Raw genomic sequence first — 23,293 nt, forward strand, 5'->3', positions numbered from 1 at the left:
AAAGAACCCGCCTGCCAGTGTAGGAGATTGGGTCAGGAAGATCCCCTGGAGTAGAAAGTGGCAGCCCACTCGTGTTCTTGCCTGGAAAATTCCATGGGCAGAGGAGCCTCGTGGGCTGCAGTCCATGGGGTTGCAAAGAGTCGGACATGGCTGACTGCACACGGACTCAAATGTTAATTTCACTCAGAAGTACCCTCACATGATTAAACATCTGGGGACCCTGTGGTCCTGTCAAGCTGACACATAAAATTAACAATTACATCATCTCCTGAAACTCTTCGGGGTCCCTCTTGCCCCAACCCAGAGCTTCAGGGTAAACTCGAAGCTCCTTGGTCTCCCCCGTCCCGGTGGAGGGGTGTTGGTCTTTCACAATCTGGCCTCTGAGAGTCTTGCCTGCCATTGCACTCTGCCCCAACACAATAAATTCCTGTCTCCTCTCTCTCTGCTGAACTGTTCTCCCAGCTTGCTTGCTTGCTTGGTGGAGGTCTGTTGGTCTGCAGTGGGGGCTCTAGCTTAGGCCTCAGGTCTAGTCATCCCCAGTTAATCTTCCCACCTTCTGGTCCTGCCTGGGCCCAGGGTTGGATGTCGAAGGCAGTGCCAGCCTCTGTGCTCAGCCTGAAGTCAAGGGCCTGCTTCTGCTGAGAAGCATCTTGTGTGTGTGTTTCAATGTCTCCCTGTTGGATCTGACCCTGGGCTAGGGATCTAGGGTTCCCATTTGAATCCTAGAAGTGAAAAATGAAGCCATTTTCACTGAAAACATTGTGTAGTGGGATGTTAACCTTACAGTGTGGATGAGGGGACAAACGGTAGTGTGATGGGGATGCAGTGAAGCCTGACGTTTTCTGCTGCTAGGGAGGCGGCCTGACTATGCCCAGCAGGGCCCACAGAGGGGTGTGTGCAGTAGGGGAGCTGGGAGGTTTTGTCTTGAGCAGGCTTGAGACAGTAGAGGCTCACCTGAAACCCCAGGGGATACTGCGGAACTCAGCAACCCTCCAAAGAGGAAGGGGCAAGAGTGGAGGAAAGATGCGTGTCACTGTGTTTGTGCTTGTAGGAAGAGCCAGAGACCAGTCAGAGCTCCTCTTGGCTTCTCCGCACCGTTAGCAACAGAGCCCTGGTGGACTCTACTGGGGCCAGGCTCCGTCCCTGCATGCTCAGTGTCCTTGGCCAATGGCTTTGCCTTTCTGAGCCCACATTTTGTCACTTGCCAAGGTGCATGGTGATAGCACCCATGTCATGGGGTTTGTTAGGCTGTGTATAAAGCCTGGAAGCATTTGAGTTTTGGGGTGAAATGGAACTTCCAGTTGAGGCACACCCTGACTGTGGCTCTTGACTGAGTTATCTGACTCCGTGCCCCCTTGACTCATGGATGGGGTATATCAGTGGTCAGGAGTTAGAGACTGGGAAGGGCACTGCTTGGGGGGCTTCTGTGGGTGGGGTGCCCCTTCCTTGGGAAACTCACATAAGCCCTGCAGCACAGGGGATGCAGTGCCCCTAGGTCTGATACCTGCCTGAGGCATCTGAAGGACGAGGGGTCACGCTTGTGGCTGTCTGTCTCTGGTTGTTAGGGAAATGGCCTGTGGTGTCCCCTGGGATAACTTTGGACACAACTTTGAGAACCATCCTGGGATTTTCTGAGGTCCTGCCCTGGAGAGCTGTCAGGTGGGATAGACGGGCCTCCACAGGAGCCTGGATGTGGTGGAGTTCCTGGGGTAAGTCACTGGCCACGGTGGTGTCACCTGCCCCAAGAAACTAGGTGGGTAGGGAAGCAATGGAGGAGGCAGGGGTTTCAGGGACCCCCATGGATTAGCCGTATGAGATGAATTGATTCTGAACCCCAGCCAGGCCCAGGGGTCTTTGAGGCAAACCCCAGTCAGGAATGTCTTCCCGTCCGAACATCCCTGTTCCTTCTCTGGAGGGCTCAGAGAAAAAGTTGACTTCAGTTCAGTCGCTCAGTTGTGTCCGACTCTGTGCAATCCCACAGACTGCAGCACACCAGGCCTCCCTGTCCATCACCAATCCCTGGAGTTTACTCAAACTCATGTCTATTGAGTCGGTGATGCCACCCAACCAACTTATCCTCTGTCATCCCCTTCTGCTCCCACTTTCAAGCTTTCCCAGCATCAGGGTTTTTTCAAATGAGTCAGCTATTTGCATCAGGTGGTCAAAGTGTTGGAGTTTCAGCTTCAACATCAGTCCTTCCAATGAATATTCAGGACTGATCTCCTTTAAGATGGGCTGGTTTGATCTCCTTGCAGTCCAAGGGACTCCCAAGAGCCTCCTCCAACACCACAGTTTAAAAGCATCAATTCTTCGGTGCTCAGCTTTCTTTATAGTCCAACTCACATCCAGACATGACTTACTGGAAAAACCATAGCTTTGACTAGACGGACCTTTGTTGGCAAAGTAATGTCTCTGCTTTTTAATATGCTGTCTAGGCTGCTGATAACGTTCCTGCCAAGGAATAAGTGTCTTTTAATTTCATGGCCGCAGTTACAACCTGCAGTGATTTTGGAGCCCCCCAAAATAAAGTATGTCACTGTTTCCATTGTTTCCCCATCTATTTGCCATGAAGTGATGGGACTGGATGACATGATCTTAGTTTTCTGAATGTTGAGTTTTAAGCCAACTCTTTCACTCTCCTCTTTCACTTTCATCAAGAGGCCCTTTTGTTCTTCGCTCTCTGCCATAAGGGTGGTATCATCTGCATAGCTGAGGTTATTGATAATTCTCCTGGCAATCTTGATTCCAGCTTGTGTTTCATCCAGTCCAGCATTTCTCATGATGTACTCTGCGTGTAAGTTAAATAAGCAGGGTGACAATATATAGCCATGAACCAGTCTGTTGTTCCATGTCCAGTTCTAACTGTTGCTTCCTGACCTGCACACAGATTTCTCAAGAGGCAGGTCAGGTGGTTTGGTATTCCCATCTCTTTCAGAATTTTTCACACTTTTTTGTGATCCACACAGTCAAAGACTTTGGCATAGTCAGTAAAGAAGAAATAGATATTTTTCTGGAATTCTCTTGCTTTTTCGATGATCTAACAGATGTTGGCAATTTGATCTCTGGTTCCTCTGCCTTTTCTAAATCCAGCTTGAATATCTGGAAGTTCACAGTTCACATATTGCTGAAGCCTGGCTTGGAGAATTTTGAGCATTATTTTACTAGCATGTGAGATGAGTGCAATTGTGTGGTAGTTTGAGCATTCTTTGGCATTGCCTTCCTTTGGGACTGGAATGAAAACTGACCTTTTCCAGTCCTGTTGTCACTGCTGAGTTTTCCAAATTTGCTGGTATATTGAGTTGCAGCACTTTGACAGCATCATCTTTCAGGATTTGAAATAGCTCAACTGGAATTCCATCATCTCCACTGGCTTTGTTCGTAGTGATGCTTTCTAAGGCCCACTTGACTTTACACTCCAGGATGTCTGGTTCTAGGTGAGTGATCACACCATCATGATTATCTGTGTCATGAAGATCTTTTTTGTACAGTTCTTCTGTGTATTCTTGCCACCTCTTCTTAATATCTTCTGCTTCTGTTAGGTCCATACCATTTCTGTCCTTTATTGTGCTCATCTTTGCATGAAATGTTCCCTTGGTATCTCTGATTTTCTCAAAGAGATCTCTAGTCTTTCCCATTCTATTGTTTTCCTCTGTTTCTTTGCACTGATCCCTGAGGACTGCAGAGTTCCAAAGAATAGCGAGGAAATATAAGAAAGCCCGTCTTAGTGATCAGTGCAAAGAAATAGAGGAAAACAATAGAATGGGGAAGACTAAAGAAAAAGTACAAGACCGCAAAGAATGAGCACAGCCCCTGCCCTTTGCTGGCCTCCTGGGTACAGTGGGGATGAAGGTCGCCCCTGAGCCCTGCGTCCTGGTGCCTGCAGTGTGCTGAGCTGGGTGCCACAGACCTGCTGTGTGGCAGGGAGCTGTGTCATCCGTCACCAGATTGGGCCTCTGGGCATCACGCTTGGGCACCACCTGTGCTGCTGACACCTGGTCCATAGGCCTGGGCTCCATCTGCTGCCCCCACCAGGTAAGCCATCTGACCTGGCCACGGGGACTGAGGCTAGGAGAACAGGCGGACAGCAGGGCCTCTGCAGGGAGGGGCCATGAGTCCTGGATGTGATGAAGGAACCATCTACAGGCCATGAGCCAGGTACCAATCCTCCCTGGGCCCTGAGGCTGCACTTGAGAAGGTGTACAATGATCCCCACCTGTGGAGCTACTGAGTCAAGGTCTTCCTCCTGGCCTGGGCATTGGGGGCTTGGTATCAAGCAGCTGCTCACAGAGGTAGGGAGCAGGGTCCCTGGATAAATCCGAGATACAAGTGCCTCAGCTTGAGTCCCTTGGCCGTGTGTTCTCTGTGGGGCTGGCTGCCTCCTCATTGCCTGGAATTTCTTCGAGATGGGGATGAGCCCAGGCCTCACCTCACCATCCTCAGCTGACACTTATTCTGCCCTGGGCCAAAGGGACTGGCAGGCTGGAGGGAGCAGCTGTGGATGTGAGTGCTGCACGTCAGGGGCCCTCCCCGGAAGGGGGACCGCAGTGTCTGAGGTTGCAGCTCTTACTAGATTGACAAACTGAGCTACAGCATGCCGGGTGGTGGGAACACCCAGTGCAAGGCCACAGAACCAGGAAATAGGAGACAGCCTCAGGGCTTTATGAGCAGTGACATTCTTGACCTGCCTCACAGCTGACCTCCAGAGTTCCACCTCCAGGCCTGTACTACTTCTCCAGCATCCTTTCCTCATGTTCCCCACAGCCTGGAGGAGCTGTGGTCCTCTGGTAGGAGATGGAGAGGACTCTGAGGGGTGTGGCTGAGGGGAGGAATTTGGGGTCTGGAATCCTGGGCCCAGCTGAAGGATTGCATGAGGCAGAAAACACACTGTGGCCAGCTGCCCCCGCCTCCTTGACCTCCTGCTGCTTCCTGAAGCTCAGTATTCTGGGGTTTCCTCACAGGCTCCTGAGCTGAGCTGCTCAAGAATAGGGAGCTGGAGTCAGGTGACTGGCAAGGCCTGGGCCTGTGGAACTGGGGGCCCCGTCTAGCATGTCCTGCCTCCCTGTGGCTGGGGAGGAGGGAAGGAGATAACCTGGGGAGGCCTCCTGGAGCTTCCCAGGCCTCAGCCCTGGACCTGCCATCGCATCTCCAGGCCACTAACCCACTCTGTGCACCTGCCCTGACCTCCAACAGGCAGTGCTCTGCGCGACTGGGGCGCATGCATGGTCCCTGCTGATGGCTTTAGGAGTCTGGTCTAGTGTTGCCCCAGGGGATGCCAGACACCGAGAGTGTGCTGGGCAGGCCTGAGGGGATCAGGAAGTGCTTCTAGTTAGCTTCTGGGACCCCCAGGAACCCTTGGGTTTGGCCCCATATCGCCACCTCCACCCCTGTGGAGAGCTTAGATATGGTGTGAGACAGGGTGGGAGCCTGGGCCTGACTGAAACCCAGATCGTCTCTGCTACCCGCTGTACTCCTCAGCTTCTGTGGGGTCTCGGATGGACAGGGGTAGGCTGGTCTCGAGTAGAGCAGATTCCATTCAAGTTGAACAGGCACACTCCCATGCCTCTTTAGGCTGCAGGATCCTTGCTGAGGTCCTGGGTTCATCAGGCAGAGTTCTTTGAGTTGGGGGAGGCGTCTGGGGTGTTGGTTGTCTTGTCTCTGCCTGTCCCCAAGGTGGGACCAAAGGCCACACTGCCAAGACAGCTGAGGCCAGTCCCAGCTGAGCCGGGTCTGGACTCTGAGAGGCCTGATGTGGTCAGGAGCTGGCCAGGATGCATCAGTGCATCTTCAACATGGTCCTCTGCGCTCAGACCCTGACTAGGAATGGGGGTGCCCATCACACTCCCTGACTTCTTGACTAGGTGACCTGGTCACATGCCAGGTGGGGGCTCAGCAGCTCCATGACCCATTTGCTCCAGGTTCAGAAATGTGGCTCAGTGTGTGAAGGGCAGAGTGAGAGCCCACTGGAGGACCTCCTATGGGCTGTGGGTCCTCCCCGACTCCATCACTAGTCACCCAAACAAGCGAGGCATCTGGCCTCACACACGGCTGTCAGTATCCACTCACTGGAGCTCACCAAATACCTACTGTGCACCAGCAAGTTTCAGCAGGATATGGGGTCTATGGCATGGAAATGGCCCCCAAGTCCCCCTCCTGACCTGTGGTCACTGCGTTCCTGGGCCTGAATTAGGACACTGCCCTGCATCCTGGCAGAAAGTCACTAGTGAGAGAGGTGAAGTGGATGTGAATACACAGGGTATACCAATGTGTTTATACCAACTCTAAAATTTACAATGTACTGTACAAGTGGTCACGTGCGTGACTCAAATTTGTCCTACTGACCGGCGTCATAGCTCTCACCAGGAAGCTATCCTGATACCAGCAGGATGCTGAAAGGGTATACACAGGGCTACAGAAACCAGCCCATCTCAATGGGCAGGACTGGGTCCATTAGTAAAATGGCAGGGGCCACAAGTGGGCTGTGGCTCCTCTCATGTCTGCTGGAGATATGAAGGCTCCCAGGTCACCTGGAGACAGGCTAGGTGTCTACCTCCGTGGCGAGGGTGAGACCGTAGCCACCCAACCTCTTGGATCATTGCCGAGGACAGACAGATCGACCAGCAATGTGACCACCACTGTTCTGAAGGCAGGGCTCCCGAGGCACGTGCCCCTCATATGTTTGGAGGCCCTGGGCCCTTCCAGGGCTGAGGTTTCACAAAAGGTGGAGAAAGTTCGCCTGGGCCGTGTGGTCTCTGTGGCAGGTGGCAGGCCACAGGATCCCAGTTTGCAAAGCAGTGACGCATCAATGCCTCCTACTCCCACTAGGCTGGCTGGGGCAGGCAGGGCTGCAGAAGGCTGGCTTCCTCTCTTCCTCTCCCTCCTCCTCCTCCTCCAGCTCAGTGCCTCTCACGTCTTCCCCAGAATAGAAGACCTGCAGATTTAAACATGCTGAGGGTGGTGAGAACCTGCTGGCCTGGCCTGTGGTTATACACCCGCTGTGACCCCCACCCCAGAGGGGCATGTGCCATCTTTGTGGCTCAGTCCTCAGAGCCCACTGCTGCTCCTCCTTTCTGACCTTGTTCAGCTGTATTAACAGGCTGAACAAGAAGAGATGGTACGTGTCTAACTTTCTAGCATGAGTGTGGACTGGGGATCCAGGCCCTGGGGCACACACCTCAGCTGCCCACGAGGCAACCTCAAGCTCTGGGGGGTCACGGTCCTCACCTCTTCTCCATACCCCAGTGCTTGAGTTCCTCCTTAACCTCTAAGACCCTGGTCTGACCTGCCCCCACCCCCACGGAGGGCCTCCCAGGAGGCTGACAACCTCCTGGTATGGTTGAAGTCCCTCAGCTCTGACTTGGCCCCAAGCGTCCGACCCCTCCCTCTACCCTGCCCTCCCACCCCCCAACCTTGTCTTGGCACATAGACTCACCTTAGAGATTTCCACCTCTCTTTTTCTGTTTGGTTCTCTGGGCTCTCACTTTCATAAGAAGCCAAATAAAGACCTAATCAGAAAATGAAGTGATATTATGCATTTATGATCATTGATAATAACCTCTTCTATACTCAACAGTCTCACGTGCTTTTTGTTTTTGAATTAATTTGTCATTGGGATGTAACTGCAGATTCACATGCAATTGTAAGAAGTAATACAGGGAGGTCCATGCACCTTTTACCCAGTGTCTCCCAACAGTAACCAATTGCCAAACTATAGGACGAGATTATCACCAGGATATTGGTGTTAACATAGTCAAGGTGCAGAACATCCCATCACCACAGGGATCCCTCATGCTGCCCTTTTACAGCCACACCCAGCTCCCTTCCAGCCCCACTCCTTCCTTAATCCCTGACCACCATTAATCTGTTCCCTGTATCTTTATTTTGACATTTCAAGAATGTTATATAAATGGAATCACGCAGTATGTAACCTTTTGGGATTGGCTCTTTTCACTCTGTAACTCTCTGGAGATTCATCCATGCTGTAGTGTGTATCAGTGTGGTTCATTCCTTTTTGTAGCTGAATAGTATTCCATACCATACTTTGTTTAACCATTCACCCACTGAAGGCCATCTGGGTGGTTTCCAGTCTTTGGCTGTAACAAATTAAGCTTCTGTAAACATCGGTGTATGAGTTTTTGTGAAAACATGTAAACATTCATTTCTCTGGAATAAACACATGCCCAAGAGAATAACTGCCGAGTCATATGGTAGTTGCATATTTAGTTTTATAAGAAACTCTTTGTCTGGTTCTACATTCTGAAGATTTTCTCTTGCTTCCCTTTTTTTTTCCTAAAAGTTTTATAGTTTTACATTCAAGCCTGTGATCCATTTTGAGTTAATTTCTGTATAAAATGTGAGGCTTAGGTTGAAGTTCATTTTTTGCCCTGTGGATGTCCGGATACACTTGCATCATTTGTTGTGAAGACTATCTTTCCTTCACTGAATTGTTTTTGCACTTTTGTCAAAAATCACTTGGAATATTCGTGTGGGTCTCTCTCTGGGTTCTCTGTTATCTATTTAAATACTGAATAGCCTTGCATCTCTGGAATAAGTCATGATACATAATTATTTTTATATATTGCTGAATTGTATTTGCTAGTATTTTCTGAAGGATTTTCTGCATCTGTATACATGAGGGACATCAGTCTGTATTATCTGTACTGTTTGTCTGATTTTGACATCATAATATTAGCTTTATGAGCAACCTGGGAAGTTCCCTCCTCTTCATTCTTTTTCTGAAGGAGATGGTACAGAGTCAGTGTTATTTCTTTAAATATCTGGTAGACTTCTCTAGTATAACCATATGGGCTCAGATACTCCATTTTGGAGTGCTTTTAAATGAAAAACTCAGTTTTCTTAATAGCTATAGGCTATTCAAATTATCTATTTTATGTTGAATTGTGGAAGTTTGTGTTTTTTGAGAAATTGGTCCATTTCATCTAAATTGTCAAATTTACATGCATATAGTTGTTCATAGTATTTCCTTATGAGTCTTTTGATGTTGGCAGAGTCTGTAGTGATACTCTGGTTCATTCCCAATATTAATAATTTCTGTCTTTCTCTCATTTTTCTTTGTCAAGATGTTCTTTGCTAGAGGATGGAAATTTTATTAAGAACAAGCTCTTTAATTAACTTTTTAAAATTGTTCTGTTTTCCATTTCATTGATTTCTGCTCTCTTGTGCTCTTATTTCTTTCCTTCTGCTGAGTTTTGGTTTATTTTGCTCCTCTTTTTCTAGGTTCTTGGAGTGGGAACTGAGATGATTGATTCAAGGTGTTTCATTTTTTCTAATGTATGCATTCCATGCTGTAAAATTCTCTCAGCCCTTCTTTAGCTATGTCCCACAAATTTTGATAGCATTTCCATTTAGTTCAATTATTTTTTATTTCCCAGAGACATCTTTACTCATGGATTATTTAGAAGGATGTTATTTAGATTCTAAGCATTTGGAGATTTTCCTGTTATCTTCTGTTATTGATTTCTAGTTTGATTCTGTTGTGATCAGAGTATATATGCCACATGATTTCAGTTATTTAAATTTGTTGCACTTTGTCTTATGTAGCTCAGGATATGGTTTATCTTGGTATATGTTCTATGGGCAATTGAAAAAAATGTGTATTCTGCTGTAGTTATATGGAATGGTTTATAAATGTCCATTGGATCCTCTTGGATGGTATTGATGAGTTCTGCTTTGTCTTTGCTGATTTCCTCCCTAGTTGTTATATCAGTTGTTAAGAGAGGGTGTTGAAGTCACCAATTATATTAATACTTGTGGATCTACTTATTTCTCCTTTCAGTTCTATTGAGTTTTGCTTCATAAACATTGTTGCTTGGTGGAGACACATTTAGGATTGCTACATCTTCTTGGGGGACCGACCATGTTATTATTACATAATGTTCCAAATAGTAAAAGGAGTACGTCAAGGCTGTATGTTGTCACCCTGCTTATTTAACTTATATGCAGAGTACATTATGGGAAACCCTGGGCTGGAGGAAGCACAAGCTGGAATCAAGATTTCTGAGGGAAATATCAATAAGCTCAGATATGCAGATGACACCACCCTTATGGCAGAAAGTGAAGAACTACAGAGCCTCTTGATGAAAGTGAAAGAGGAGAGTGAAAAAGTTGGCTTAAAGCTCAACATTCAGAAAACGAAGATCATGGCATCTGGTCCCACCACTTCATGGGAAATAGATGGGGAAACAATGGAAACAGTTGCTGACTTTATTTTTGGGGCTCCAAAATCACTGCAGATGGTGATTGCAGCCATGAAATTAAAAGATGCTTACTCCTTGGAAGGAAAGTTATGACCAACCTAGACAGCATATTAAAAAGCAGAGACATTACTTTGTCAACAAAGGTCCATCTAGTCAAGACTATGGTTTTTCCAGTAGTCATGTATGGATGTGAGATTTGGACTATAAAGAAAGCTGAGCTTGGAAGAATCGATGCTTTTGAACTGTGGTGTTGGAGAAGACTCTTGAGAGTCCCTTGAACTTCAAGGAGATCCAACCAGTCCATCCTAAAGGAGATCAGTCCTGGGTGTTCATTGGTAGGACTGATGTTGAAGCTGAAACTCCAATACTTTGGTCACCTGATGTGAAGAGCTGACTCATTTGAAAAGACCCTGATGCTGCGAAAGATTGAGGGCAGGAGGAGAAGGGGATGACAGAGGATGAGATGGGTGGATGATATCACTGACTCAATGGACATGGGTTGGGTGGACTCCAGTAGTTGGTGATGGACAGGGAGGCCTGCCATGCTGTGGTTCATGGGGTCACAAAGAGTCAGACACAACTGAGCAACTGAACTGAACTGAATGTTCCTCTCTGGAAATTTTCTTTGCTCTGAAGCAATTATCTTATAGTAATACTGCCATTTCTGCTTTTTTTTGATTAATGTTTTCCCATCATTTTACTTTTTAACCTGTCTATATCATTATATTTGAAAATGAGTTTCATGTAGACAGCATATAGTTGGGTCACATTTTTAATTTACTCTGCCAATCTCTGTATTTGGATCACTTATGTTAATATAATTATTGATATGTTAGAGCTTAAGTCTGCCTGTTTATTTATTTACTCATGTATTGTTTTCTTTTTGTTCTGTGTTTTGTGTTTCTTCTTTTCTCATGGATTCCTTGAACAGTTTCTAGAATCCCATTTTGACTGATCTACAGTAAGTTCCTAAAGGATATTTTCACTGGATATAAAATTATGGGTTGATAGTTGTTTCCTTTCAGCACTTGAAAAATGTGCCACTGCCCCTGGCTGTGGTATCTGATGACGAACCTGATGTCTTTGAATTGTTTTTCTCCTGTAGGTACTGTCATTTCCCTCTCGGGACTTTCAAGATTGTTTTTTTTTCTTTAGTTTCCAGATGTTTGATTATGATATGTCTCGGTATAGGTTCTTTTGGTTTATCCCGTTTGGGATTCACTCAGCTTCTTGAATCTGTAGGTCTGTGTCTTTTCCACGTAGGGAAATTTCTTGCCATTACGTCTGTGAGTACTGTTCGACCTTACCCAGCCTGTCCTTTCCTTCCCAGACTCTGATCACACAAGTGCTACATCTTTTGTTACAGTCCCACTGGCCCCTCGGGCTTGGCTCAGTCGATTTTTTCTCTGTGGTTAAGACTGTATAGTTTCTATTGTTCTGCCTTTCAGCTCACTGGTTCTTCCCTCTGTTCTCTCCATTATGCGATTGAACCCATCCGTTCAGTTTTCTTATTTCAGTTGTTGCATTTTTCAGTTCTAAAATTTCCACTTGACTCTTCCGTATATATTCTATGTCTCTGCTGAGATTTTCTCTATTTTCTCTCGTTTCAGGGAGCTGACTGGATTGCCAGCACATCCTGTCAGGAGAGGTCCGATGGGACTGAGGGCAGGGCCAGGCTTTTGTCAGCAGCTTCGACCATCCTAACTGGGGCCCAATACATCTTATGTTCCTTTTCTTGATTTTCTCAGCCTTATTTTGTGTGTGTGTGTGTGTGTGTGTGTGTGTGTGTGTGTGTGTCGGGGGTGGAGGGTGGAGGGAAGGATAGGAAGAAAGGAGGGTCAAAATGGAAGATGCTTCCCTCTAAGGGCAGTCCAGAAGGGCCAGGATTTTACTTGTATGTTCATGGCAGTCTGTCTGACTGGCAGTTAGCAGACTCTCTAGAAATATTGTTGACTAAGGGAGTGAATGGAATGCACCCCCAAACCTCTCCTCTTCCTGCCCCTAGACTCTCCCCACCTCTCTCCTAATGTGCCTCTGACATTTTATTGCCCACGTTCTACTAATGACAATAATCATTAGTAGGTTGAATAATGGCCCCAGAGATACAGGTCTTAATCCCCTGAATATGGTCCAAAGGGACTTCACAAATATGATTTAGTTAAGGATCTAGAGATGAGGAGATTATCTATCCTGGATTATCTGGGTGGGTCCTAACTGTAATCACAAGTATCCTTAAAAGAGGGAAAGAGGGAGACTTAACTTCAGAAGGCAATATGATGGTGGAAGCAGAGGCTGGTATAAGAAAGCATAATGAAGAAGGGGCCACAAACCAAGGAATTCAGGCAGGCAGCCACAAGAAGTTGTAAACGGCCAGGAAATAGATTTCCTCCCTAACACTTCCAGAAATAACCAGTTCTGCCAACACCTCGATTTCAGCACAGTAGAACTGATTTCAGGCTTGCTAACTTCTGTAGTCATAAGAGGACAAATTTGTGTTGTTCTGAGCCACCACATCTGTGGTGATCTGTCACATCAATAAGAAACGAATACAACCAGTATTGATTGAATGTAGTCCACTGGGCTTCGCTGGTCCCCATCAGTTAATTCTCACCATGGCCCTAGGAAGTAGTTTCTCTCATTACCCAACTTTATAGATGCAATAGGTGCCAGTAGGTAACACTGCTTCTGGGGTGGGAGCACCCAGGCTGGTGAGCTTATCATTATGTGTGGTAGGGGAGACTCCAGATATGGGTGAGACACCCCCCCCAACAAATTTACTAACTTCAAAATATAAAAAATAAAATGGCCAAGTTGAAAATATTAATTCAGAAGCAAGTCACTAAAAAATTCTTTCCCTTAATTTTTTATTTTTGGCAGATGATGTTTTCCTGAGCACGGGTGTGGGTCCATGTGTAGAAGGCCTGCCATGATGAGGATCAGGCCTCCTGTGTGCTAAGCAGGGTCCTCCCAGCGTGGTCCCATGACATCCTGCATCCAGAAAGCAGCTCACCATGGGGCCACACTGTCCCTGCGAAGGTCATCAACTCAGCCCCAGATGACTGCTTGCTTCTCCATTACTTTCTCTTTCTGGAGGAGGCAGCTCCGGGAGTATACTCAGTAAATTCATAAGCAAATCTGTTGTATCTGACAAATGATCAGATGGAAATGCTAACCTATTTAAGGGGATGGATATCAACAGTGCTTGGGAGAATGGATGCCTCATTTCATGACGGTGTGTATTACACATGCACACATATGTACATGAGTACTCACACTGCATACATACATACACACGCAGACACCAGCTGTGAAAAGACCCACAGTCAGCCTGGTGCTTTACCATCCCCACATGAGCCCTGGGAGGGCTGTTTTTATCACCATGCCCACTTTCCTGATGAGGGAATTAGGGTCAAACATCGTTCAGATTTACAAGGTCCAACAGCGTCCAAACTGTGCCCAGGGAGCAGCCTGACCTTGGGGCCACAACCTGCATCTCCCCAGGCCTTGTCCTGTGCTCTGGGGGCAGCAATTATCCAGTTGGGGGATGCCGTCTTCTCTGCTTCCTCCCAGAACCAGCACACTTGGGTGTGGCGCATCCCTGCTCACAGCAAGGGCCCTGAACAGTGATGTGACTAAGAGACCTCCCACGAGTTTCATGGCTGAGGGCAAGGGAGGCCAGGGGCTGCCTTACCATCCTCGCTGAAGATGGGGGCAGTGTGCAGGTAGTGGGTGATGCTGAGGTCTTGCTCGAAGGGACACTCCACTTGTTTCCAGGTGATGAACTCTCCTACTTGCTTGGCCAGCTCCAGAAATTTCTGCCAATGACATAGAGACATAAAATGTAGGCGCCCTTAGTGCCTGGAGGTCACCTGTGACAGCAGAGTTGGCCCTGGCTTGTCCTCTCTCATCACTCCCAGTGAGGCCTGCTTCTAGGGCGGGCAGAGTGGATCACGGGGCAGAAAATGACAGTCACTCATCAGGAAATCTGGATGCTGGTCATCTCTCTTTATTCTCTGTGAAGAATGTGCTACACCCAATACCTAAGGCTCATCCCCCTTTCTTGTCTTGGGGAAAGGGCAGTCCTGGGCTATGGCCATCAGCAGGCAGTGCATTACTAGAGGTGACTACTGTTTTAGTTTCGTTCTGCTTATTTTTGTGGTTATCTCAACTTATGGCAACTGATATATCCCTACTTACAGTAAGTCTGAGATGTAAATGCATTTAAATAAATGTATTTAAATAAAATTTAACTCATTGAAGTAGAATTTTGAGTAAAATTTAAATACATTTATTTAAAATTTTAAAATCTGCTAACTCAAAGAAGGCTTTTTAAATACAAAGTTGTGACTGGGTGAGAACCTCACTCTGTGGCTTCCTCTGATCAGCCTTGGTGTCTGCCTCTAGCCCCCACTACCCACACCCAGGGATCTGCGGCCACTTAAGTACCTTGCCTTCTTGTTCAACCACCCACCCTTCCTCCTAGGCCCTGGTTATAAGGACCAATTCAAGAAAGACAAAAGACAGGGTGTGCACTGTGAACTCCCTGGCCCCTTAGCCCCTGTGGTCTCCCAAGCCCAGCCTCTTCCTTGTTGCCTGCAGCCTGGACTGTTCCCCTGGGATGCGGCACCCAGGCCACCTGCTGGACTGGGCTTCGTCCAGCTATGCCCAGCCCTCAGGGGTCATCAGGCCTGTGGGTAGCATGTGAAGACCTGCTGGGGTGTCCAGGTGAGGCCACAGCAGAGGCAGCTCCAGGTGAGAGAGTCCAGGCATTCGCTGTGGGCCCTGTCAGTAGCAGGTAGTGGCAGAGCCCTTGGCCAGCCCTGCTGCATGTCCACGCCTCCCAGGCCCTCTGTGTGGTCATGGTGGAAGCCCTGTCCCATGGTGGGAGAGACTGAGACTGGACAGAGTGAGGGTCCAACCCAGAACTGCTACCACTTGGAGAATGAGTGGGGCTGTACCAGGGTAGGGCTGGCCCACTTGCAGGAGAAAAGCCCCTGCTTTCCTGTGGATTGGGAGTCACTGCTCATGCGATGCTCTGTCTGACTCAGTGACCATCTGCTATCACTAGCCTGTGCCCTTGGGACTCCTCTTCCATTGCTCCCCTTCCATGCCCAGCCCACAAGCCACTTTGAGACACATGTGCTGCCTGAGTCTGTGTGTCGGGTCAAGACACGGAGTGGATCAGCCTGGCCTTGCTTCTAAAGAGCTTGGGGACTTGAGTGCTGTGACTGATGGATAACAGCCCACTATGTAAGGGCTTCCCTCTGCCTGTGAGTCAGTAGGGGCTTCCTGGAGGAGGGAAGAACACTTGAGCTGCCAGTGATGTTATCTGCAGAGGGAGAGGAAGTCTTTATCTCCTTCTTTCCACTTTGCCTGATCACTTCCTCCTGCTGCTAAGGGCCCGTCCTTTGGAAGGCCTCTCCTGACCTTGAACTGTGCTCCTATGCGGCTCCTGTCACAGCACCTCGTCAGTTGTCACCATGGGTCTGCACGGCTCTCTCTCTCACCAGCCTGATGCTTCTTAAGGACTGAAAATTATGCTACTTCACCTGTGCTGGGCACAAGGCCTCTACAGAGTGGGGATCCACGTGATCATGAGCCTCAGTTTCTTCCTGCGGAAGATGCAGAGGGACCCCAACAGTCCCACCCTGATGCTGGCTGCAAACTGCTGCACTCCGCCTCAGAGCCCTACATTAATCCAACCACTAGGGGCCAGCTCGGGGAGGTCTTATCAGTCTGCCTAACTTGGTGGCAGGCCCTCCAAGGGCCTGGACCCTACCTCAAAGTTGACATGTCCGTTGGGGAGGCGGTTGGCACAGCCCTCATTTAGGAAGTAGATGTCTTTGATGAGCAGGCTGAAGAAGGGGATGACGATCTGGAAGGGAGAGGGTGCAGGTCAGCCCTTAGCTGGCCTCCCCATAGTGGCTGCACAGGAGAGAGGCAGCTGTGTCAGCAGCCCCCTGCCCCAGGGCCCTCAGATAGCCCCATGCAGAGGGCAGGAGAGACTTCCCGGGCAAGGCTGCCCAGTCTCAGAGATCCACGGGTTATAGACTACTTAGTATGCACCATGGGGGTGGGCAACGTGGAAACCGCAAAGGAGGCATAAACTGGAGCCAGACTATTTTCTCCTAGGCCCCATCGGACCCCAGTGCTGATTGAGCTCCTGCTGTATACAATACCATTCCCCCCTCGTGTTGGGGCCGAGGGAAAGATGCAGAGTTTCAGTGGCCTTTGAATGTTCTCCCATCGTCTGTTGGGAGAGGCCAGTGGGAGCCTCCCCCCACGGATCACGGGTCCACAGACAGGCCTCCCCACTCATGTGCCCCAGGAGGAATGGTGTGTGCTGAGCACACTGCTAAATATAAAATAAATATTAAAAACAAGAATAAATAGATGGAAATAGAACAATTTTTTAAAAAGTTTTGGTTTTATGAATTAAAAAAATGGAATGTGAATCATCTGCTGTGAAACTCTTTGGCCTCTTTTACAAATATATTTAACAATGTGCTATTCCATGTCTTTCTTGAAGCTAAAGATCTGATCGCACCATATCAGGGCAAGGCCAGGAAACATCCCTACTCTGGCTCCTGAAGGGATGGGCTTCTGCACTCAGCCTGAGAAGGGCCAGATGTCTGTTTCACTGTCGGATGTCTTGTTTCTCCCTCCTTATTCTGCACCTGGTGACCCCAGGTGGTGCTAGTGGTAAAGAACCTGCCCGCTAGTGCAGGAGATGTAAGAGATGCGGGTTCAATCCCTGGGCGGGGAAGATCCCCTGGAGAGGGCATGGCAACCCATGCCAGTACTCTTGCCTGGAAAATCCCATGGACAGAGGAGCCTGGTGGGCTACAGTCCACAGGGTCACACAGAGTCAGACATGACTGAAGGGACTTAGCACTTAGCACAAGAAAGGAGACCAGCTGCTGACAGCTCAGACTACTGCTGGGGGTCAGTTGGGTCTACCTTATGTGTGGATTGAATTGTGCCCCTCAGAAAAGGCATGTTCATGTCCTAAAACCCAGTGCTTACAAATGGGAACTTATTTGGAGATACAGTCTTGCTATGGATGGAATTAAGTGGAGATGAGGTCATACTGGATTATGTGGGCAGGTACTTTTATAAAAAGAGGTAAATTTGGACATATACTATCTGTTTCACACAGTCATGTGAAAACAGAGACAGGTAGGAGTGATGCAGTCACTAGCCAAGGAATGCATATGGCCATCGGAAACCAGGAGAGGCAAAGAAGAATCCTTTCATAGAGCCTCCGGAGAGAGCATGGCCCTGCCAACCTTGACTTTGGCCTCAGGCCTCTGGCACTGTGAGACAGGACATTTCTGTTGTTGTAAGCTACCTAGTTTATGTGCTGTGTTTTGCCAGCACAGGAAATAACACATCTGCTCTGCCCTCAGGCTCCAGAGCTGGGCCCGTGTGGCCAGTCCAGCTACAGCCAGCTTCCAGCCCGTCCCTCAAGTCCTGACACTTCTGGCTCGGGGAATGCCTAGATCATTCCCCATCCGAGCTGACAAGGGCTTGGAGGTGAGAAGCTGAGCACTGAGCACTCGGCACAGCATCGAAGCGTGGCTGGCTCAGCTGGGCAGGGCAGCGGGGGAAACTGAGGCCCGTGGAGTGTCAGGGCCTGGGACAAGGTCACCTAGCTAGTGACCGCTAAGCCAGGGCCAGAGCCAGGCTCACTAGGGTTTGTCGGCAACAGGAGTTTCCTGGAATGCAGAACTTGTGGTGCTAAGCCTGGGGCAGTCCCAGGCAAACTGAATTGAATCTGGGCCTCCTGCAGTACAGGCAGATTCTTTACTAACTGAGGTACAGTAGCTTATACGAGCTCATAGAATGGTAAGCAGTGGACACAGGACAGGACCAGCGGGCTCTGCTCCAGAGCCCTGTCCTGCCCTCTTCCTTACTGGGCCCAGAGGTGGGGTGGTCTCCATCCATCTGCAGCCCCTCACCGTGGTGCTGAGTTCCTAGTCCAGTTCCGGGGTGTGAGGGCTAAATGGAGTTGGAATGGGAGCCCTGCTGAGATGGATGGAGGGTGGGGATCCAGGGCAGTGGGGCTCTGGGGACAGAGGCGGCCCCTCGGGTGCCTGGTGCAGGCCTCTTGGAGGCAGGGCCGTTGGAGCGGTCCTCAGGGTGGCAGCATCTCCCATGTGGGAGAATTTTTCACCACTTCTGTGCGTCCTCACGACTGTAAACCTGTGCCCTTGTTCTCTGGACTTGAGCGGTTCCATCAGAACCCAGCTCAACACGGAGGTCACCCAGACAGACCTGTGTGGAGGGGCTTCACGACAGAGACGAGGGGAGCGGGAGGGGCGGAAGGAGCCAGCCACAGGCAGGAAGAGAGCAGAGTGAACTTCTGGCCGCAAAGTTTTGGCCTGGGGCACTGGAGGGCTGCGACAGCACCTCCAAACTACCTCCCTTCCTCCCCTCCTTCATTTCCTCCCTCTACCTTCCTTCCAACCTCTAGCCTTCCATTCTTCCTTCCATCTTTCCTCCCTCCCCTCTTCACACCCTTCCACCCATCTATTTATCCTTCTTCCATCCATTCTTCCATTGACCCATCCATCCATTTAGCTACCAGTTAGAGCTGCTAGGGAGTGTCTTGATCTGTTTGGGGAAATGGTGAGTTCCGTATACTGGAGGCATTCAAGCAAGGTGGCATGACTATCTATTACAGGGGTTGTAGAAGGGCAGGGATTGGACCAAGTGACCTTCCAGTCCCCACCTAGGATCTCTGATACAGCTCTCCTGAGGCCAGGTGGTCCAGAGCAGGGAGGAACTCTGAGGGCCAGGTAAGCCTCTGACTTACCTTCTCCCGGCTGCTGTGGGCAGTCAGGGAGCGGTGGGCTGCCCCTCGCAGGGCTGTTCTATAGTTGCAGAAGTTGCCTGTTGGGTCCATCTGATGCTGCAAGAAGACAGGGAGGCATTCGGGCAACTGTGTCCTGGGGATGCTGGTGGCCCCCAGCAGCCCAGTAGCCTTGCTTACCTCGAGGATGAAAAACTTAGCTGTCTTCACTTTGGCCCAAGTCTTCTTCAGCCTGGAGACCGGGCTCATGTTCATGCCAGCTGGAAGAGGGATGGCTAAGCTGGGCACAGGGCCAGGCTGGCAGGGGTAGTCTGGGCTGCATAGTTTTATTGCTACACAGCTCCTCTGGGAAGCCCCCAGCTGGGTGATCCCCTAATCCTTTCAGGCTGCACCCTGATGAGGGCTGACATTTGGGGGAGCCTCAGCCTGCCAGATGAGGGGTGGGTGGGCGCCAATGGACGCTGTGTCCAGGCTGGCCTGGCTTCTGTATGTGCAGACCCCTGTCCTCATGCCCACAACATGGGCCTATACTGTGACCAGGAGCCTGCTTTGGGTCCCCACTCGCCCTGAATCTGGGTACACGCTGCCAAGCTCTCACCAAGCACATTGAAAGGGCTGGGCTTGCCTCTAAAGGGGCACCTCCCCAGGACTTCAGGGTAGGGTGGGGGAATTGGGGCCCAGCCAGCACCCACCTCCTGCTCAGAGGCACATCCTGGCTGGCGCCCCACTGCCTGGCCACGCCCGCCCCACCCTCTCTGGGAGCACTTGCCCTGGGGGCCCCAGGCCTGGCCGGCCCACTCACAGATGATGGCCATTAGGGAATTGAAGTTGCCGATGTTGAAGCACTCCCGAGCCACGTCGATGAAGAACTCAATCACCTGGGCCCTCTGTTTCTTCTTGGCTGGCTGGGGACAGGGTACCCGAGCCTCAGTGACGAGGGGTCCCCACCCTGCGCTGACCTGCTTAGGCATCTTGCCCCTCATTAAACTTTCCAGCTGAGATGCTTTGGACCAGGGTGATCTGCAGCCTGAGGACTCAGGGTCTCACCATGCCCCGGGGGGAGGCAGCACAGAGTCCATTGCACAGAGGGTCAAGTGGAGGGTGGTGGGACTTCTGTGGGGACACATGAGCCACCTGCAACATGGGGGGCACTGGGGGCCTCTCATGTCCCCCTCCTCTCAGGCTCAGTGCCAGAATCTCTTCCCTTGGGTGCAGGAAGCAGAGCCACCTCACCTCTCTTCCCAGCACCAAACAGCCTTCACTCTGCATGGGGTGTGGTGGCCACACGGTGACCCCGAGGCCCTGTCCCCTAGCAGCCCCACCACTGCTTTCTGTCAAATGACTGTGCGACCTCACCCCCAATGCCAGCTGACTGTGTGAGACTTTGACTTCTTTGAGGACTCAGAACCAGACCATGTCCTTCTCTGGCTGAGTGATGCCCGGCTCTGGGGTGAGCTCGGTCCAGGTTTTGCTCAGGTAAAGCCCCATCTCTCTTGGCTCCCAGGCCAGGGATGCGAAGTCAGAAGAGGCAGGGCTCACGGAACCCCACAGTGTCCTCTCTAAGGAGATCGCCTGCTTCCCAGACGTGTGGCGTGGTCTTTACTGCCGCTGAGAAGTGTGTTGTGCTACTGGTGGAGCTGTGGCACCTGAACCCTTCAGGGAGCTGCCACCTGAGGTCCTGCTGTGCTTTGGAGGGCAGCCCCCACAGCGATGGCGACAGTGAGCAAGCAAGGCGGACGAGCAGGCTCGACCACGGCAGGGTGTGGGCGTCCTGACGGGAGCCACTTGAGCCTCTCCCACTTTCTCGATTGCAGGCGTTGACCCCATAAACAAACCCCTTACCCCCCAAGCTCTGTCTGCTTCCAGAGAGCCCACCCCAGCACATATGCTCCCTCCAAACTGTCCCTGAGACAGGGGGCCCTGGGCTTCACCTCACAGTGGAGGAATGGACTGGGGAGAGGGCCCCGCTGCCGTGGAGGAGGCTCGGCAGGGTCTGGCTCGGCAGGGCTGAGATCCAGTGGCCAGCACGTCCAGCTCGGTGTTGCCGAATCTCCCTGCTTTCTGGGAGATGCCAGGGACCTGGACTTCAAAGGGCGATCTCCCACTTCTTAAAGTTGGATTATTTCTACCAAGTCCTGAGTGAGCCACACAGAATTCAGCTGCAGGCCAGGCCGCCCCAGGCACAGGTGGGAGAAGTGGATAGCCTACTCCCCTCTCCCTCAGTAAGCATCTCTCTGACTCCCTCTGGGACCGGCAGGTGGATTCATGTCAGGCTCTACTCAGGGGGAAATGTCTCTACAGGCAAAAGCCAGGTAACACCTGGTGTCTCAGAGGGTGCCCAGCCTGGCTCTGGGCTAGGAGACAGATGGGCTCATCATGGCCTTCTGGTTCCCCCCCAGGGGGACTCCTCTCCAGCCCCGGCCAGCTTTGGCCATGCCAGCTCAGGGTCTACGCACCATGCAGATCTCCGTAGCCACGAGGTAGCACAGTCTGTTGAACCATTTCACGTAAGCTTCCAGGTTGTTAGTCTTGTCACTGAAACAAGGCTAGGAAAGACACAAGAATCACGCTCAGACTTTTTGTCTGTAACTTTTTGAACATGAATAACTTTTTAAAAGTCAGCCATCATCATTATAGACGATCTCAGAAACGTCAAAACCTCAAAACCATCCACAAATATCAGTGATTTGACATATCCTTCTAGTTATATTTTCTATACACCTAAAGATGTAACTTAATGTATGTATATATCATATACCCCTACACACAGTTAATGCTCATTACTCATAAATTTCGTGTTTGCTTCCTAAAATTTCATTTCATTTGTAACCTCCAAATTCACACTCACATCAATTCTTGGTCATCTGTGGACATGCACAGAGCGGCAAGATGTTTGTCACCCAGCACGCCTGTGAGTTCCCAGCTGAGGTTGAGCTGATGCCCTGACTTCTGGTTTCGGCTTCTGTACTGTAAACAAGTGTCCTTTTCCTAATCTACTTAGTGTTATTTTTTGCGTTTTCGTGATGTTTGTTGGTGACTTCACTGGTCAGAGTGGCCCCAAGCACAGAGATGGAACCCTCCAGCACAGCGCTGCCATGCTGTCTCATGTTCCTAAGCACACGGAGGCTGACATGTGCCCTAAGGAAGAAAATATGTGTCTGACAAGCTTCATTCAGACGTGCGTTGTTGTACTGTTGGCCATGAATTCAGTGTTACTGAATCAACAATATAAGGGCTCATTAAACAGAAACACACACAAATCAAGGTTATATATTGACTGGTTGATGAAAAGGCTGTGATGAGATGCTTGCAAGGAACCTAATCTTGTATTTTCCTTAGGAGTAAGGACTCAAAATTTGCCAACTCAGTGTTCATGATGACTATAGGATATAAGGATGACAAATAATGAGGATCAGTCATATGTATGTACGTTTCTATCTATAACTATATATTTCCATATTTTCCCACATGAACGTTCTCATGTGCTATCAAATGTCCTTTAGAAACATAATTTAAAAAATGGAAACATAATTTTATAAATCCAAATAAGTGTATCACAATTTCAGAGAATCCAAAAGAAGCAAAGAAAGAAAAAAGAATAGGTAAAGAAGGCAAGGTACGACAGAAGACGGTAAAAACAAATCCACACAGATCAGAAATTACTCTACATGGATTTGTTTAGTCATTAATTAAAAAAAAAATCCAACCGCCTGTTATTTTCAAGAGCTACATCCCAAACACAGGGATATAAATAAAAATAGAAAAATACGCATGATAAATATCACATATCTATCTTAATATTAGACAAAATAGACTTTGCTGCTGCTAAGTCGCTTCAGTCGTGTCCGACTCTGTGCGACCCCATAGACGGCAGCCCACCAGGCTCCCCCGTCCCTGGGATTCTCCAGGCAAGAACACTGGAGTGGGTTGCCATTTCCTTCTCCAATGCATGAAAGTGAAAAGCGAAAGGGAAGTCGCTCAGTCGTGTCCAACTCTTCGTGACCCCATGGACTGCAGCCCACCAGGCTCCTCCATCCATGGGATTTTCCGGGCCAGAGTACTGGTGTGGGGTGCCATCCCCAAAAAAAGACTCTAAGGCAAGAAGCATTGAAGAGTTTAAAGGGTAACTGTATAAAGATAACATTTTTGAGTTATTGAGAATATAGCATGAGTTTAAATTTGTCTGTACCTAATAGCATAGCTTCAAATTATGAAGGCAGAAATAATCCAAAAACGTAAATTCCTTATAAGGAGGAAATTAAGA

At 49.5% G+C, this 23,293-nt stretch overlaps 1 protein-coding gene across 4 annotated transcripts in view; it reads right to left on the reverse strand.

Moving 5' to 3' along the window:
- Positions 1-6,235: 6,235 nt before the first annotated feature.
- The window catches only part of RASGEF1C (RasGEF domain family member 1C), a 119,002-nt gene continuing 101,944 nt past the window's right edge, over positions 6,236-23,293 (reverse strand). For 2 of the 4 annotated variants that reach the window (XM_027548476.1, XM_027548474.1), the window contains exons 7-14: positions 21,486-21,575; positions 19,832-19,934; positions 19,210-19,289; positions 19,033-19,128; positions 15,994-16,089; positions 13,906-14,029; positions 7,430-7,502; positions 6,236-6,928 (exon numbers count right to left, since the gene is read on the reverse strand). In XM_027548476.1, coding sequence (XP_027404277.1) covers positions 6,904-6,928; positions 7,430-7,502; positions 13,906-14,029; positions 15,994-16,089; positions 19,033-19,128; positions 19,210-19,289; positions 19,832-19,934; positions 21,486-21,575 — 687 coding nt within the window. In that variant the 3' untranslated portion in view covers positions 6,236-6,903. Of the gene's footprint in view, positions 6,929-7,429; positions 7,503-7,925; positions 8,091-13,905; positions 14,030-15,993; positions 16,090-19,032; positions 19,129-19,209; positions 19,290-19,831; positions 19,935-21,485; positions 21,576-23,293 lie in introns of all 4 variants that reach the window. The other 2 variants (XR_003512020.1, XM_027548477.1) reach the window with 2 other exon arrangements.

Source organism: Bos indicus x Bos taurus, chromosome 7 (genome assembly GCF_003369695.1).
Source record: "Bos indicus x Bos taurus breed Angus x Brahman F1 hybrid chromosome 7, Bos_hybrid_MaternalHap_v2.0, whole genome shotgun sequence".
NCBI lineage: Eukaryota > Metazoa > Chordata > Mammalia > Artiodactyla > Bovidae > Bos > Bos indicus x Bos taurus.